Source organism: Cataglyphis hispanica, chromosome 1, assembly GCF_021464435.1.
Source record: "Cataglyphis hispanica isolate Lineage 1 chromosome 1, ULB_Chis1_1.0, whole genome shotgun sequence".
NCBI classification, from domain to species: Eukaryota; Metazoa; Arthropoda; class Insecta; order Hymenoptera; family Formicidae; genus Cataglyphis; species Cataglyphis hispanica.
The window spans coordinates 5,672,304-5,688,761 of record NC_065954.1 but is presented as its reverse complement, the minus strand read 5'-3'; the positions used below and the strand labels follow the sequence as shown (position 1 = coordinate 5,688,761).

Below are 16,458 nucleotides of genomic sequence, written 5' to 3'. Positions count from 1 at the left end.
GATTGATTAATCAGATGAAGCACTTTTAGCTCCAAGTGGACTGCACATTGAAATGCACAATCGATTCTTAAATAAAAATTTTGATATAAATGGCATTACATAAATGCAAATATATATAGCATACAAATAAATTTGATTAGGTGTTGACAAAAACTAATCACAAACGCATGCGAAGATTATATCTCTCGATAAATTCATTATTAGAGCGCGTTTCGAAAATTTATCTGTAGAATAAAGTAGCGTTTAAGTGACCAATCAGGATGAAAGGAGTAAACATTTCTTTGTCCTGATTGGTCAGATAAATGCTATTCTATTTCCTGGATAGGATTTCTGAATGTATCTTCGGTCTATTCTTTACAGCTAAACTGGCTGCACTAGTTCAGAGTTTATCTTTTTCTCTCCATATTAGAAAGAAAAAGATAAACTCTGAACTAGTGCAGCCAGTTCATTTGTAAAGAACAGACCCTATGTCAGCTGTTGTCAGCAGTTGTTCCCGCCTTTCTTTAGTCTATATGATTGAAAAGATTTGCAGTTTCTTATTTTTTCCCGTAAATATTATAAATATCACGTTTTACAAAAAGAAACATGAGTAAAATAAGTCGAAAGCCATTTTCAGCGCCTAAAGGTGGAGTCAAAAAGGCCAAATTTAGGTGATTAGTTTTGTTAGTTTGAATTATTATGCTGTATGTATCACATTTACTAACCTCTTATACTTTTATTTTTATTAATTTTCTAACACAATATATATAATTTAATATGATATATCTTATATCTTATACTTATGATTTTTTATTAAACTATTATCTCTACATGTTTAATTTTTTTATAAATATTTATACCTTTATTACATTTTTTCAATAAATTTTTATTACTGTTGCAATTTATACATATACTGTATAAAAAAATTATATCTTTCCTAGTTTTGAATAATTTTGCAGTATTAAATCATCTTTATGTATTATATGAAATTTTTTATATTTAATGAAGAAGATTTTAAAGTATTTGTTTAAAGTGTATTGATCTTATCATATTTATAAACAGAGATGATGATGAAGAGAAACCTAGTTCATTCGAAGCAGAATTAGCCTCTATGGGTTATGGAGATGATGATTTTCTTCTTGACGAAAGAGAAGAATTTGGAGAAGTATGATTTAATTATATTTATAATAGTACACAAGTTATTTATATTTTTTGAGCACTTTTTGATCGCAAAATTTATATAATATATATTGATTATATAATTTATTATAATATATACAGAGAGAAATTATTTACTATATTTATTTATCATTTATTAATTGTTTTTTTACAGGGACCTGAACAAGAAAAAACATCTGCAAAGTGGAACAGAGCTTCTCCTCCATCTTTGAATCCACAAACTGATACATTAACATTCCAACAAATAGAAATTGATCATTATATAGGTAATAATTTTATTTTTGAGATATTTATTTATTAAAGATAAGAAAACAATTTTATAATTCTAAAATATAAATTTATATGTAGGTAAACCATTATCTGGAATGCCAGGGAGTAAAGTGGGACCTGTACCTATAATGAGAATGTTTGGTGTTAATGAACATGGAAATTCCATTTGCTGTCATGTCCATGGCTTTTGTCCTTATTTATTTGTATCAGCACCACCAAATTTCACAAACAATCACTGCAAACCATTTAAGGTATATGTATTTTAAAAGAGAAAATTATTTCAATAATATGGTTTAAGTAATCAACAAAATAAAAATTTTGTTACAGGAGGCTCTGAATCATGCTGTGAAAAAAGATATGAAATCAAACCCGGATAACATACAAGAAGCCATTTTAGCAGTTGAACTAGTCTATAAACAATCAATGTATGGATATGGAGGAGAGGATAAATTACCGTTTTTAAAAATAACAGTAGCAGTTCCAAAATTGATAGCACCTTGCAAAAGATTACTAGAACAAAATACAGTTTACACTGCGTTTAATTATCACTATAGAGCTTTTGAAAGTAATGTTGATTTTGATGTTAGGTATGTATTAGTATTCTCTATCACACTATTCTATAATTTTATTAAAATTGCAATATATTGAATATATGTGTATATATATATATATATATATATTTAAATATTCACATAAGGTTCATGGTTGATACATCAGTAGTTGGCTGCTCTTGGATTGAATTACCACCAAAAAGCTGGAAATTACGTGGCCAATATGGACATATGTTAGAGCTAACTACACGATGTCAGTTAGAAGTAGATGTTGCGTGGGATACTTTTATAGCTCATGCACCAGAAGGTGAATGGTCAAAACTAGCTCCATTTCGAATTCTCAGTTTTGATATCGAATGCGCTGGACGTGAAGGTAATTCTTATTTTTTAATCCTTTTTTTCTTGATTTTATTGTTTTTCATTGCATGAATCTAATTACAAATCTTTTTACAGGTATTTTCCCAGAGGCAAAACACGATCCAGTGATACAAATTGCCAATATGGTTATAAGGCAGGGCGAATCTGAACCATTCTTAAAGAATATTTTTACTCTTCATAGTTGTGCGCCTATTGTCGGTTGTCAAGTATTGAGCTTTGACAAAGAAAGTTTAATGTTGGAGGTAAATTCATTATACTAACATGTAGAAAAAGGTTTTATTAATGAAATCTACTGTAGAAAAAATATTTTTATTATATTGTGGTATTATTTGTTTATTAATAATATTTTTCTGCAAGGAATGGGCTGACTTTGTACGACAAGTAGATCCCGACATTTTCACAGGGTATAACATAAACAATTTTGATTTTCCGTACTTAATTAATCGAGCGCAACATCTCAATGTTAAAAATTTCAATTTTCTTGGTCGAATAAAAAATATAAAGTCTATTATCAAGGATCATGTACTGCAAAGCAAACAGCTGGGTCGTCGTGAAAATAAATCGATTAATTTTGAAGGAAGAGTTCCATTCGATTTATTACTGGTAAAGTAATTTATATGATAAGCATAATTCTTTTATATTAAAGCCTTTCTTTAATAAAAATATTTATCAGGTATTAGTTCGAGATTATAAACTGAGATCTTACTCTCTAAATGCTGTATCCTATCATTTCCTTCAAGAACAAAAAGAAGATGTTCATCATAAAGATATTACAAGTCTACAAAACGGAGATGCACAGACACGTCGACGTCTTGCTGTATATTGTTTAAAAGACGCATATTTACCTCTTAGATTACTGGACAAACTAATGTGTATAATTATTTATATGGAAATGGCAAGAGTTACAGGAGTATCCATTTCTAGCTTATTGACTCGTGGGCAACAAATCAAAGTTGTTTCACAACTTTTACGCAAGGTAATCAATTTGCAATTGCTGAAAGAAATAAGTGCTTTAATATTAATACTTAATTGAACGCATTTATTATCAGACTCGAGAGAAGGATTATTTGATGCCAGTACATCAAGGTCATGCTACTGATGAGCAATTTGAAGGAGCTACTGTCATTGAACCTAAACGTGGTTACTATAACGATCCAATAGCTACTTTAGATTTCAGTTCTTTGTATCCTAGCATTATCATGGCACATAATTTATGTTATACAACACTATTAACTGTGACTAAAAAGAGAGAGCTCAATATCCAGGAGGATCAAATCACCACAACTCCTAGTAATTCGTTGTTCATCAAGAGCACTGTAAGAAAAGGAATTCTTCCTGAAATTTTAGAAAATTTATTAGCAGCTAGAAAAAGAGCAAAGACAGAATTAAAACAAGAAACTGACCCATTAAAGCAAAAAGTACTTGATGGTAGACAGTTTGCTTTAAAAGTATCAGCAAATTCAGTGTATGGTTTCACAGGTGCACAAATGGGAAAATTGCCATGCTTAGAAATATCTGCAGTAAGTAGTCAATATTTACGAAATATATTTAATAAAAAGAGAATGTTGCAATATTTATTACAAAATGTAAAATATCCATAACAAATGTAATTGCAGAGTGTTACCGCTTACGGACGAACTATGATAGAACAAACAAAGCAAGAAGTAGAGGAGCACTTTCGAATAGAAAATGGATACGATAACGATGCAATAGTTATATACGGCGACACTGATTCTGTTATGGTAAAGTTTGGCATAAAATCTATAGAGGATGCAATGAAGCTCGGTAAAGAAGCGGCCGATTATGTTACATCTAAATTTATTAAACCTATAAAACTGGAATTTGAGAAAGTATACTTTCCATATCTTTTGATTAATAAAAAACGTTATGCTGGTCTATACTTTACGAAACCTGATAAATATGATAAAATGGACTGCAAGGGTCTCGAAACGGTGCGCAGAGATAATTGTCCATTAGTTGCAAACATGATGAATACCTGTTTGCAAATATTGCTTATCGAAAGGTACATCTTTATACTTCACTTAAGTCACTTATACATATCATTGTACATATCACTGTATATTTATGCTATATAGATTGTAATATAAATGGATAATGTTATAGAAATCCACGTGCCGCCGTCGATTATGCTAAACAAGTCATAAGCGATCTCCTATGTAATCGTATCGATCTTTCTCAATTAGTCATTACGAAAGAACTGACAAAGACTGATTACGCGGCAAAGCAAGCACACGTCGAATTAGCTGCAAAAATGAAAAAGCGAGATGCCGGAAATGCGCCAAAACTTGGTGATAGAGTGGCATATGTATTTACAAGCGCAGCTAAAGGCACTCCAGCATACCAAAAGGCGGAAGATCCTGTTTACGCTTTGCAGAATAGCATTCCGATAGACACAACTTATTATCTAGAAAATCAATTGGCGAAACCTCTTATACGTATCTTTGAACCCATTCTTGGTGAGAAAGCAGAGTCACTTCTCCTAAAAGGTGATCACACGCGCACAAGATGCATTGCTACTTCGCAAGTTGGAGCTCTCGCGGCCTTCACACGTAAAAAGGAAACTTGTTTGGGCTGTAAGGCCGTTTTACCATCAGACAGAGAAGACAAGGCAGTATGCAAGCATTGCGAATCTCAAGAGGCCGAATTGTTTCACAACGAATTGCAAGCCCAACAAAAACTAGAAGAGAAATTCTCCAGATTGTGGACGGAATGCCAAAGATGTCAAGGAAGTCTTCACCAAGAAGTTATATGTTCTAAGTTAGTTGCATTAATTTGTAATACCATTCACTTTTTCTAGAGATAAAGATATATTTGAATATTGAATTCAATACATATATATCTAAGAATAATAAATATAAACGATATATGTTCCAAAATAAATATTTTCAAATATATGATTTCAGTCGTGACTGTCCAATATTTTACATGAGGGTAAAATCTCGAATGGAAATGGCTGCGAAAGCGAAACGAATCCAAAGATTTGGTATCCCGGAATGGTAGTAAAAGAATAATCGCATGCAACTTATAGGTAGGTTCATATTTTATAAAAGCCACTACATAATATTCTTTCTACAATAATAAAATTAATATTATTTACATAAGTCAAAATTTTAAACTTTTATTATGAAATAATATAATATATAGTATCTGTTATATATTTTTCAATATATAAATTATCAAAATTCAATATATATGCTATATATATACTCTCATATAATAAATATGTATTATGGAAAATATATCATCCCAACCATGATTTACTATTTGGCATATTTGTTACAAAATTATAAAACTAAATTATTTTAATAGAACCAGAATATAACTCCGAGAACGAAACTTATTTGGATATCCTTAAAAATGTCGCTTTTAATGTTAACGCGATTCCTTTGTGACAAGAATTAAATTTATTTTTTAAATTTAAATTTACTTATGTTGCGTAATAATTTTTATAAATGTTAATGATATTTTTTTTTGTGCCCATCCACATTGAGTTGCATTGTATATTCGTTTTACCTGTATTATCATGTTTGGAAAAAGTATTTCACAATTCGAGATACATCGAGATAGTAGTGTTATTCAATATAAATATGATTTATATTAAATTATTCTTGTTTTATAACATCAAATTTTTTTCGAAAGTTTATCTCGATTCTGTTTGGTATTTGTAGTTGTATATTTTATATTGTAGTATTTGTATATTTTATTTGTTATCAATACGCGTGTTCTCATTACAAATACATAATTTACAATTTTATATCGAATTCATTTATCATTGAGATTAAATAAATAGGACGATTATTTTAAACAAATTATTAACTAACTGTTACACATATGTAGCAGTAACATACAAGATATCTATTAGTACAAAGAATCTAAATGGAAAAAATTCTCTAAAGAGTTATATTTTAAATCACACATAGAAAGATAAAATATAATTCCCTTATTGCGCACAGCATTATGGAAAATACAGTGATTTTGCAAATACTTTTGCTGTATAAATTGCAAAAGATATTAAAATAAAATAATTACAATAAATAAACAGAACATTGTGTCTGGTGGCAATCCAGTAACACATTCAAAGTGACAGTCTTATGACTAGTCCCCTTGTAAGGCTCAAATATGAATTACACTGATGTAATATTAATCATTTTCTACTCTGCAGTGCATTTGACAACCAATCCATTGCTTGATCGAGCCCTTCGCCCTTCGTCGCGGAAGTCTTAAATATTTGAAAGGTTCTATTTTTAAGAGCATCCAATCCAAGTGCTTGATGGACTTCTGCGACACTAAGGCATCCTGCCATATCCTGTTTATTCGCTAATACCACCAAGATTGCACCTTGTAGTTCTTCTTCCTATTTATAAGATACATTTTGAATCATGTAATATTTTTAAGAAATGACTCTGTATTCTTTATTATTTTAAAAGTGGTATATACAAAATTATTCATAAAAAAACGTTATTGTAACTTACTTGTAACATGAGAATTAATTCATCTTTTGATATGCCTATTCTATCTCTATCTGCTGAATCTACTACATAAATTATCGCATCTGTATTTGAATAGTAACACCTCCAGTATGGTCTAAAATATAAAAATTTATGGAATACAAAAACTAATATATACATATGTGTTCTAAAAATTTATAGGAAAATACACAATTTTAGATTTTGTACATTTGAAGAAAAAGGTTGTATACACAAAAGTTTATTAAAACATACCGTATACTCGTCTGACCACCTAGATCCCATACTTGGAACTTTAAATTTTTGTAAGTAACTTGTTCTACATTGAACCCTATGGTTGGTATCGTAGTTACTACTTCGCCTACTTGCAACCTAATGTATGAGATAAACGATTAGTTTAAAAATGTTTTACTTTCAATATATTCCTTAATTAAAATTTTATCAAATATATGTCTAACTTATCAATACAATAAAAATATACTTGGTCAGTTAACGTAGACTACTGTATATACAAAATATTTCTATATCATGCATATAATATACAACTATTAACAATATAAGAGATAATATTTAAATTTAATCTCTAATAGCTTCTGGATAAAAAAATAATCCAAAACGATTTAATGATAGACATACGTCACGTAAATAAATGACACAAATAAACATAAATGACAGCTTGTCACTTAGATAGATACAAGATTATCATGCAAACCTGTACAAAATCGTAGTCTTGCCGGCACCGTCCAGACCAAGAATAAGAATGCGCATCTCACGACTACCGAGTAGATTACGAAAATAACTGAGTAACCCACCTGCAAAGAAATATACCGTCAGAATTTCGCATACATACACGGTCATAAGGATAAGCAGGTAGTATAGTGCGCGCACGACGTGTCATAATTATTTTTGCAGGACAAAAAGCAAGGTGTGGTATAAATATATACCAAGAAACATCAGTCTTCGACTCACCCATGCTGGCGAATCGTTAACTCCAAGTCATACAACACGGCCCGATGTTTATTGTCAAACTTGATAACCACAAACGTATCCAAATAACCGGGCCGCACGACCCTGCGTCCAGATGCGGTCCACTTCGCTTTCAGGGCCGACAATCCGTTGTGCGATGTTAAATGATATCTCTCAATGTTGGTAGAATGATGATCTAGTGCAATTTTCTTGACTTCTTGAAATTTAATCTTACAAAAACGCATATATTCTGCATAATTTTTCTCTTTTATCAAAAAATATTTAATTTATTTAAAAAATTTACATATACGCATTATTTAGATATATATTCTATGCTTTATTCTAAACGGGCTTTTATGAACGCATTTAGGAACACTATAGTTAGGTCTGTTCTTTTCAATTACTGTTTTTCTCTCGTTTTTTATAGATTTATTTACGAACGCAAACCGGTGTATCTATCACGTTGAACTGATGACGTTGAGACTTCGTGGAGTTCGATGATAGTGATAAGGAAAACAATGCGTGTTGGTTAGAAATTGGAAGATTGTATCAATTAAGTTGCTTTAATTTGCCAGAAACGTTACAAATAATCGATAGCAAAACATAATAATGCATACAGTTCTAACACGTGGAAATGCTATTTTAGCATATACGTTAAGCGTGTCAGCTTGCCTCACATTTTGCTGTTTTCTCTCGACAGTATTTATCGATTATAGAGCGAACGCGACGCTAAATACGGTTAAAGTTGTTGTGTAAGTATTATAAATATATCATAATCTTATCGCATCTCAATTAAATTATGTACACATTTCTATCAAAAGATCCATATTGCATTCGTATCTCGTGCTTTACAAGAACAAATTCTACACGATTTAAATGTAAACATTACATGCAGATCTTATCTATGTTTCAATATGCCGAAAATTGATATTTGCTACTTTTGATCTCTACAATAATGCAATCACCATAATAAATATGCCTTGTTTTGCAGAAAGAATGTAGCAGATTATAGTGCATCGAGAGAAAAGAATGATCTGGGTTATTTAACTTTTGATTTACAAACTGATATCCTTTACATATAACATTATACAAATATCTTTAACATCTGTATACTTAAAATCAAATATGTAATTTACCAAAATTTATCTGAATTATATATTTTTCAATTGATTTATATATATTCATATAAAAATATATAATTTTGATAAAGAGAGATAAATTTATCCTATATAAAACATTGTTTTTTTATATATTTCTAATTATTTACCTTACACATTTTTTACATCTTACTCCATTGTTTAATTGGAATGTCAAGCAACTATTCTTATATCTCACAGCAGAATATCAGACACCAAATAATGAATTTAATCAGGTTTGTTTTCAGATTTATTAATTTGCAATATATACTCTGCATGAATTTTTTTCACATATCTTATTTTTATTGGCAGGTAGTAGTATGGGATAAGATAGTGCTGCGTGGAGACAATGCCGCACTTGATTTCAAAAATATGAATACAAAGTATTATTTCTGGGATGATGGCAAAGGCCTCAGGTAAAATATATAAAGTTTATCGAATATGAATAATTATGAAAATATGAAAATATTATTGCATAAATAATGTTTTTGTAATTTTCATTGATAAATTCGTAAATGTTAAATTGTCTATATGTATATATTTTGTCTTTGCAGGGGAAATAAAAATATAACACTAACATTATCCTGGAACATTATACCAAATGCTGGATTGTTACCTAGTGTTAGTGCTCTTGGTTCTCATACTTTTGCATTTCCATCTGAATATACTACATTACGTGTATAACCCATATTTAAATGTATACATATTACATTGTATATGTATGATTGTATGAAATTTTTATTTAAGCTGCATAAATTTCATGTACAATAAATGTAATGTTTATTTCTTTATGATTATTTTCTCATTCTTATGATTATACCCAACAATATATTTGTTCAATTGTTTAGCTAATGCTAATTATATTTTTGATATATTACTGTTTGAAGGGTTATCAAACTTAAATATCGTATGAATTAAATGTATAAATACTTAGAAATAGTATATTAATTTTTATTTTACAAAATCCTTGAATTCTCTTTTTAAGAATATTCATATTTTTTTCCTGACTACTTTTATTAAGTTTCCTGATAATTCATTTCTCAATTATTGTTATTTTATATATCTTTAAATATATGTGTTGTTAAGCTTTATTTTTATTACTATTTGAAGCGTGTTGTACGTTAGGATCCTTTTGTTCTTCATCTGCACTCGATGATTTATTATCATCTCCATCTCCATCTCCATCTTCATCATCATCGTCTTCGTCATCATCGTAATCATCATCATCATCATCATCTTCATTGTCGTCGTCATCATCTTCATAATTGGTATAAGTACTAGTTCCAAAACAAGAATCTTGATTTCCTATCACAGAAGCACAAATATGTTCTCAAATATATACAAAACTATATACGAAAATATAGTTTGAACTTTAAAATCTTAAAACCTTCATTACAATTAAAATTTTAATTTACCATAATCATATCCATTTTCATCATCAGATTCAGATGGGCCACCTTGATTTTGCCTACCAAATTTGTGGCTCCTAGCTATAAAAAGAAAAAACATAATAAATTAAATAAACTTATAATGCATCTTTATTTAAAGAAATCTCTGATCAATGCTTACTGGACATGCTCAAATCCTTAGTTTGGGATGTCTCATAACTGCACTTTGGGCATGGAATAGCCTTATTCTTTTCATATTTAAAACCTTTTCTACGAACATGATCTTCACAATAGCATGTTTTACATCTGAGACAGGAGTATTGTCCCAAACGATTACAAGATTGACCTAAAAATATTAAACAATGTTAAAATTTAATTCTTTTATATATATATATATATATATATATATATATATATATATACATATATGTGTGTGTGTGTGTGTGTAATTCGAATTAAATTCAAAATAGAAAGTGCAATACTTCTTATTGCAGTTATTACATTTAAAACTTTCTGCTTCCAGTACTTGGCAAGATGCTTGATGCTCAAATTGATCATCTTCACATAAAAAGCAATCGCAGAATGAGCACTTGAATATCCTTCCACCATGATCCCAAACTCCTCTCTCACATTCCTGACAAATGGCATCCATCAATGGACAACTGCAAGCATGACTAGTGAGGCAACGTCTTCCATGGCAAATCCAGGCTTCACAAAAATCACATATAGCTCCCTAAAACAATTGTAAAATTATATAGCACTATTGATATATTCAAGGAAATGCTTTTATAATTTGACAAAAATGTGGATGTACTTGCCACCATTCCCAATCCTGTAGTGAAGATGCCAGGATGACGTACTACACAGTCTCCTGTTTTTAACATGCACTTGATTTTACCACAATGTGCACACATGGGCAAACGTTGCACACTCTGACAAAAGTAACAAAAGGCTCGACTCTTTTGCTTTTTATTACATTTGTCGCATTCCTGTATAACATGAATGTAATGGTTATATCAAATGTACAATATTTTTGTTATATATAATATCGACGAGAACTTACCATTACAGAGTTGCAAGGAAATTTTGCCAAATCTATTTGTTCCTTAGCAGCTCTGATTTCTTTCTGCCGAAGCTTTTGCTTCTCGGCTTTCTTTCTTTGACCAGTTTTCTTTTTCGGCATTTTATCCTATTAATAAGATGCGTTTTTAATGAGTCTGCTTGCGTTATTGGTGAGACATGTAAATCATATGATTGTAAGAGAGGTTACGGCGTTACGGTTTTGCATACACATCGCTACAAGATATGAATAATCGGTATTGCGACTTGGCGGTTTGCATTAGTTCCACGCTGGAGGATTGAATTAAATAATTATTTTTTGATAAAATTTTTCACCATTAAGAACTACTCATAAAGTGCAAATTATTTAATTTGTGAAGATTTGCTCTTTTAAAACTGTCTGTCAAATGGAAATATCAGATGATAAAGAAAATCACAAAATATTTTTGGAAAATGACAGAAGGCAAAAATCACCACATGCTGTTGAATCTCTGTTGTTGTTAGATAATACATTATTGTGTAATATAGAACCTGACAATAGCATATTTGATCTACATACTTGCTCCGAAACGTACGATTCTTCTCAGAAACACAATGTCTCAGCGGCACAAGTTTCTAAAGGGCAGATGCAAAATACTAAAACTAGTTCAACTGTTCCATCAAAAATATCACAAAGTGTATCTCCCAACATAAATAAATGGCAAGATGAGTCATTAATGAATCAAGTATTTGCTCAATTCGAATTGCAGGAAGAAAATGTTCTAAAGGATTGTAGTAATATTAGTTTTGATGTATTTGATACATTTTGTAAAGAAGACACAAACTCTGAATCATCTAATGTCAATGATCAAAGCATTAAAAAAACATCTTTAGATGAAGAGAATATAAATATATCAAGCCAAGATAGATTGGCTAATATATCATATTTATATATCACAAATTTTGATAATGATACTTTGGAAGATAGCCATTTTAAAGATGTTGATAAGTCACCAATTTTAAAATCCAAATCTAAAAGTTTAAATGAATATAAAAAACCAAGAAAACAACTATGTTTAAAGAATGTTGAATTAAAATCAAAAAATGAAAATATTAATTCTACAAAGTGTTCTTTATTTTATGATTTGCCACATACTGTGAAAAAATTGATTCAAGAAATTAAGGGCATTTATGAGTTATATCGTAAGTTGCAATTTATATAAATCGATAAAGTTTAAATGTATTTCTATATATAAATTTATTTTTTGACAGAATGGCAAGATGAATGTTTAAAGTTAGCTATTAGAACTAAAAAGAATTTAATTTATGCTCTACCAACAAGTGGTGGCAAAACTTTAGTTGCGGAGATATTAATGTTCAGGGAAATTATATGCAACAAGAAAAATACAATTTTTATACTCCCATATGTGGCTTTGGTGCAGGAAAAGGTATGATATTTTAAACTAACATACAGAAGAAAACATTTTTCTAAGATTAGTATATGTAATTAAACTCATAAATTTATACATATATATAGGTTCAATCAATGGCTATATTAGCATTAAAATTAGGTTTTCTAGTCGAGGAATATGCTGGTGCAAAAGGGCGTTATCCACCAATCAAACGGCGGAGAAAAAATAGTATTTACATTTGTACTATAGAGAAAGCTTTAGGACTTGTAAATAGTTTAATAGAAACAAAACGCTTAGCTGAGGTCAGCTAAAATATTATTAGTTAATTATCACACTTATATATAGTTGAATAAAAATATAATATGCAAAAAATATTTTAGATTGGTATTATAGTCATTGATGAGTTACATTTACTTGGAGAGTCTGGAGGAAGAGGTGCCACATTAGAAGGACTTCTTACAAAGATAATGTTCTTCAGTGGTAATTACATACAGATATTTAAACGAAATTAGATAGGAAATATTTCTTAAAAATTACTTTTTCAGAGTTGATCAATTTTTTACAGATACAATACGTTTGATTGGAATGAGTGCCACAATAGGTAATTTAAAGGAAATTGCACAATTTCTCAATGCAGACACATATTCCCAAAATTTTCGACCAGTTGAAATAACAGAATATGTGAAATGTGAGAATGACACTTGGGTAGTCAATTTGAATAATGAAGAATTATTAGTACATATGGGCAGTAATGATTATAAGGTGATTTAATTATATTTTATTTCAAGAGGTTTTTGAGTATAACATAGATAATATATCAAGTAAATTAATAATTCTGTTATAAAGTATTCAGATGATATAGCAATGCTAGATCCAGATAGAATTGGGGGTTTGGTAATGGAAGTAGTACCAAACGATTCGTGTCTTATATTCTGCTCAAGTCGTAAAAATTGTGAAAATGTGGCTTTATTATTAGCTAAAGTTTTGCCTAAGTAAGACACATTGTTTCTCTGTAGTATTTATTTTAAATAATATTTACAAGAAAAACTGTATTAAGTACACACATGATAATATTATAAACGCCAAAATTATTGTTTTAGAAGTTTGAATAATTACAAAGTAGAAAAAAAAAGAACTTTGTTAGATGCGCTTAAAGCTGAAGAAGATTTATGCCCTATTTTGTACAAAACTGTCAAATATGGTGTAGCTTATCATCATTCTGGTCTTACATCTGAAGAACGACGCTTGTTAGAAGATGCGTTTAGAGAAGGTACTCTATGTATAATATGTTGCACATCAACTTTAGCAGCTGGTGTCAATTTACCAGCAAGAAGGGTAATTAAACTACAAAATAATATGAGACCTAATATAATTATTACAATTATTCATAATATTATCTTTTATTAGGTAATCCTACGTAGTCCTTATATTGGCAATCAGTTCTTGAATTTAAGTAGATATAAACAAATGATTGGCCGAGCTGGTCGTGCTGGTATGGGAGTTTTAGGAGAAAGTATACTTATTTGCAAAAAATCTGAGATCAATAAAGTAAAAATTTTTGTAAAAAATACTTGAAATGATATAATTAATTTTAATTATTCATCTCTTCAAAACTAATAGTTTATATCATAGGTGAAAGATCTTTTGACCTCTCAAATGGACGAATCGCTGAGTAGTTTACACATAGAAAATGATAGGGGGATTAATAATTTGATTCTAAGTGCAATACAATTAAACATGGCAACAACTAGGTCTGAATTGCATAAATTGACAGCTGCAACTTTGCTTAATATTCAACAAAATAGAATAGGCATTAATATGAAAACAATCACAGACGAAACAATAACGTTGTTATCAAAATGTAGCGTGATAAAAGTAAGGGAAAAAAATAAGAGTTGTAATACTGGTAATCCTAATATAACTGTTGTCATTCCATCTCAAGAACCAATGTATATGGAAAAACTATCAATTAAAAAAGGAATAAAAACGGTCATTTTTACAAATGAAACTGAGTTTCAACTCTGTGATTTGGGACAAGCTGCAATGAAAGGTGAGAGCAGTAGATCTTTATTAATCCCGCATATTTCTATCTTTATAATATTTTATATTTTTTATAATATTTTATATTTTATAATTTACTCATTATATAGGACCAATTGATTTAAAAACTGCACACACATTATATGAGGATTTAAAAACAGCTCAAAAGCATTTAATTTTAATTGATAATCTTCATCTCTTATATCTTGTTACACCTTATGACAGTATATCTCAAATTACTCTCATTGGCAATATATATTATAATGTGGTAAAGATATTGTTTATACGATTTTATATATTAAAATATATACATGTTATATATAGTATTAATATTACAAGTATTATATATGCCTTGCATTATTATTTAAGGTAATGGACTTGAGTGAAAGTCAAATGCAAATAGCTAGGCTTTTGGGAATAACAGAAGCTGTAGCAAATAAATTACGTGATGGTATAATGCCAAAGGTCAGTTATTAAATAATTTAAATTATGTTTCAATATATCACGCTTTATTTTAAAAAAATTTTGATTATAGTCTGTCGAGAAGAGGGTGGTTCATAGATTTTATGTGACTTTAATAGTGTATGAATTGTGGAATCATCATTCAGTTTATTCTGTTGCCGAAAAATATCAGGTTAATAGAGGTGTTATACAAAATCTTTTAAATGCAGTCTCAATGTTTGCATCTTCTGTAGTAAGATTTTGTCAGGTAAACAAGTGATTATTACAAAATTATTTTGACAAAAATATAATAGAAAAAAATTCATCACGCTTTACATATTTAAATTTTAGGAACTACCTGAGTTTTGGGCATTTACTGAGATGTTGAATACATTCAGTAAAAAATTATCTTACTGTTGTCCGTCAGAGTTAGAAACATTGATGGAATTACCTTCAGTTAAAATAGTACAAACTAATTATTATTTTATTTTACATTATATTTCTATGCTTTAAATTATACTTAAAAATAAAATTAAATGTATATATTCATCTATTTTTATCATAGGGTAGAGCACGCCAATTATACAAGGCTGGCTATCAAAATTTACAATCTATAGCGAAAGCTGATGTAAGAGAGATAAAAGAAAAAATTCCATATTTAAGTAATAAAATGATCATGCAAATTATTGCTGCAGCAAAAGTAAGTCATTATATAATCAACATAACATATTAATACATATTAATAACATATTACAAATATAAATTCGAACACAAATTCGATTTTGTTTATATTATTCATGATAAATTTCAGCTTTTAATATTGCAAAGAGCAGAGGATTTAAAAGATGAGTGGGAAGATGTCCTAGATGGTATACGTATGAGTCAGATAGAAGTAGATCTATGAATTCTACATATATATATATATATATATATATATATATATATATATATAAATTAAACTTAAAAAAAAATCTAAATGAGACTTTTAAGTAGAATGAAAAATTAAATTTTGCAGATTTGGCACAAAATTAGGTAAACATAAACGAGTTTTGTTATCAAAGTTTTGTTGTTAAAAATCTTTTTTGCAGAAATAGATGCATTTGATTATAAATATAACTTGTGAATTATGTATATATAAATATATTGTGTGTAGCAAAACAATTGAATATATTATATGCGATTAAAGAGTAAAA

General features: G+C 29.2%; 5 protein-coding genes across 6 annotated transcripts; 3 read left to right on the top strand and 2 right to left on the bottom strand.

Moving 5' to 3' along the window:
- Positions 1-353: 353 nt before the first annotated feature.
- On the top strand, positions 354-6,680 carry LOC126849732 (DNA polymerase delta catalytic subunit). Its single transcript, XM_050591872.1, has 14 exons — positions 354-650; positions 1,042-1,144; positions 1,313-1,424; positions 1,507-1,679; positions 1,756-2,015; positions 2,126-2,352; positions 2,433-2,599; positions 2,715-2,960; positions 3,031-3,333; positions 3,407-3,877; positions 3,974-4,380; positions 4,482-5,135; positions 5,282-5,406; positions 6,541-6,680. Exons 1-13 carry the CDS (start codon positions 586-588, stop codon positions 5,376-5,378), a joined length of 3,285 nt encoding a protein of 1,094 aa, XP_050447829.1. The 5' UTR covers positions 354-585; the 3' UTR covers positions 5,379-5,406; positions 6,541-6,680.
- On the bottom strand, positions 6,265-8,066 carry LOC126851304 (ADP-ribosylation factor-like protein 1). The gene is made up of 5 exons (XM_050595110.1): positions 7,814-8,066; positions 7,557-7,656; positions 7,100-7,216; positions 6,851-6,962; positions 6,265-6,732 (listed from the first exon to the last, which is right to left on the bottom strand). Exons 1-5 carry the CDS (start codon positions 7,815-7,817, stop codon positions 6,523-6,525), a joined length of 543 nt encoding a protein of 180 aa, XP_050451067.1. The 5' UTR covers positions 7,818-8,066; the 3' UTR covers positions 6,265-6,522.
- A 194-nt stretch (positions 8,067-8,260) lies between these two features.
- On the top strand, positions 8,261-9,737 carry LOC126851307 (signal peptidase complex subunit 3). Its single transcript, XM_050595124.1, has 5 exons — positions 8,261-8,562; positions 8,802-8,877; positions 9,096-9,182; positions 9,259-9,362; positions 9,501-9,737. Exons 1-5 carry the CDS (start codon positions 8,420-8,422, stop codon positions 9,628-9,630), a joined length of 540 nt encoding a protein of 179 aa, XP_050451081.1. The 5' UTR covers positions 8,261-8,419; the 3' UTR covers positions 9,631-9,737.
- Positions 9,738-9,873: 136 nt separating this feature from the next.
- LOC126850875 (zinc finger protein 330 homolog) lies at positions 9,874-12,079 on the bottom strand. Of its 2 annotated transcripts, none has more exons than XM_050594298.1 (7): positions 11,953-12,079; positions 11,398-11,523; positions 11,149-11,323; positions 10,836-11,063; positions 10,516-10,680; positions 10,362-10,436; positions 9,874-10,251 (listed from the first exon to the last, which is right to left on the bottom strand). In XM_050594298.1, the coding sequence occupies exons 2-7, from the start codon at positions 11,515-11,517 to the stop codon at positions 10,028-10,030; spliced, it is 987 nt and encodes a 328-aa protein (XP_050450255.1). In that variant the 5' UTR covers positions 11,518-11,523; positions 11,953-12,079; the 3' UTR covers positions 9,874-10,027. The 2 variants fall into 2 exon arrangements, with proteins under 2 accessions (XP_050450255.1, XP_050450247.1); XM_050594290.1 differs by lacking the exon at positions 11,953-12,079 and adding an exon at positions 11,605-11,703.
- Positions 11,790-16,178, top strand: LOC126849766 (helicase POLQ-like). The gene is made up of 15 exons (XM_050591980.1): positions 11,790-12,575; positions 12,645-12,820; positions 12,910-13,086; positions 13,165-13,264; positions 13,350-13,546; positions 13,631-13,776; positions 13,885-14,119; positions 14,192-14,332; positions 14,417-14,834; positions 14,935-15,092; positions 15,194-15,289; positions 15,360-15,533; positions 15,617-15,730; positions 15,831-15,965; positions 16,077-16,178. The coding sequence occupies exons 1-15, from the start codon at positions 11,801-11,803 to the stop codon at positions 16,167-16,169; spliced, it is 3,135 nt and encodes a 1,044-aa protein (XP_050447937.1). The 5' UTR covers positions 11,790-11,800; the 3' UTR covers positions 16,170-16,178.
- Positions 16,179-16,458: the final 280 nt, after the last annotated feature.

What these genes read in the sequence shown, in the direction of transcription:
- LOC126850875 (XM_050594290.1), bottom strand. Translation starts at nt 11,628, where the DNA reads ATGTGTATGCAAAACCGTAACGCC. An exon ending in GTATGCAAAACCGTAACGCC is followed by an intron (nt 11,524 to 11,604) that starts GTAACCTCTCTT and finishes TCTTATTAATAG; the next exon opens with GATAAAATGCCGAAAAAGAA. An exon ending in TAAGGATTTGAGCATGTCCA is followed by an intron (nt 10,437 to 10,515) that starts GTAAGCATTGAT and finishes TTCTTTTTATAG; the next exon opens with CTAGGAGCCACAAATTTGGT.
- LOC126851304 (XM_050595110.1), bottom strand. An exon ending in GGTGGTCAGACGAGTATACG is followed by an intron (nt 6,963 to 7,099) that starts GTATGTTTTAAT and finishes TTTATATTTTAG; the next exon opens with ACCATACTGGAGGTGTTACT. An exon ending in AATTAATTCTCATGTTACAA is followed by an intron (nt 6,733 to 6,850) that starts GTAAGTTACAAT and finishes TCTTATAAATAG; the next exon opens with GAAGAAGAACTACAAGGTGC.
- LOC126851307 (XM_050595124.1), top strand. Translation starts at nt 8,420, where the DNA reads ATGCATACAGTTCTAACACGTGGAAATGCTATTTTAGCATATACGTTA. An exon ending in CTTTTGATTTACAAACTGAT is followed by an intron (nt 8,878 to 9,095) that starts ATCCTTTACATA and finishes CATTTTTTACAT; the next exon opens with CTTACTCCATTGTTTAATTG. An exon ending in CAAATAATGAATTTAATCAG is followed by an intron (nt 9,183 to 9,258) that starts GTTTGTTTTCAG and finishes TTTTATTGGCAG; the next exon opens with GTAGTAGTATGGGATAAGAT.
- LOC126849766 (XM_050591980.1), top strand. Translation starts at nt 11,801, where the DNA reads ATGGAAATATCAGATGATAAAGAAAATCACAAAATATTTTTGGAAAAT. An exon ending in AAAGATAATGTTCTTCAGTG is followed by an intron (nt 13,265 to 13,349) that starts GTAATTACATAC and finishes AATTTTTTACAG; the next exon opens with ATACAATACGTTTGATTGGA. An exon ending in TCAATTTACCAGCAAGAAGG is followed by an intron (nt 14,120 to 14,191) that starts GTAATTAAACTA and finishes ATCTTTTATTAG; the next exon opens with GTAATCCTACGTAGTCCTTA.
- LOC126849732 (XM_050591872.1), top strand. Translation starts at nt 586, where the DNA reads ATGAGTAAAATAAGTCGAAAGCCATTTTCAGCGCCTAAAGGTGGAGTC. An exon ending in CATGCTTAGAAATATCTGCA is followed by an intron (nt 3,878 to 3,973) that starts GTAAGTAGTCAA and finishes ATGTAATTGCAG; the next exon opens with AGTGTTACCGCTTACGGACG. An exon ending in CAAATATTGCTTATCGAAAG is followed by an intron (nt 4,381 to 4,481) that starts GTACATCTTTAT and finishes ATAATGTTATAG; the next exon opens with AAATCCACGTGCCGCCGTCG.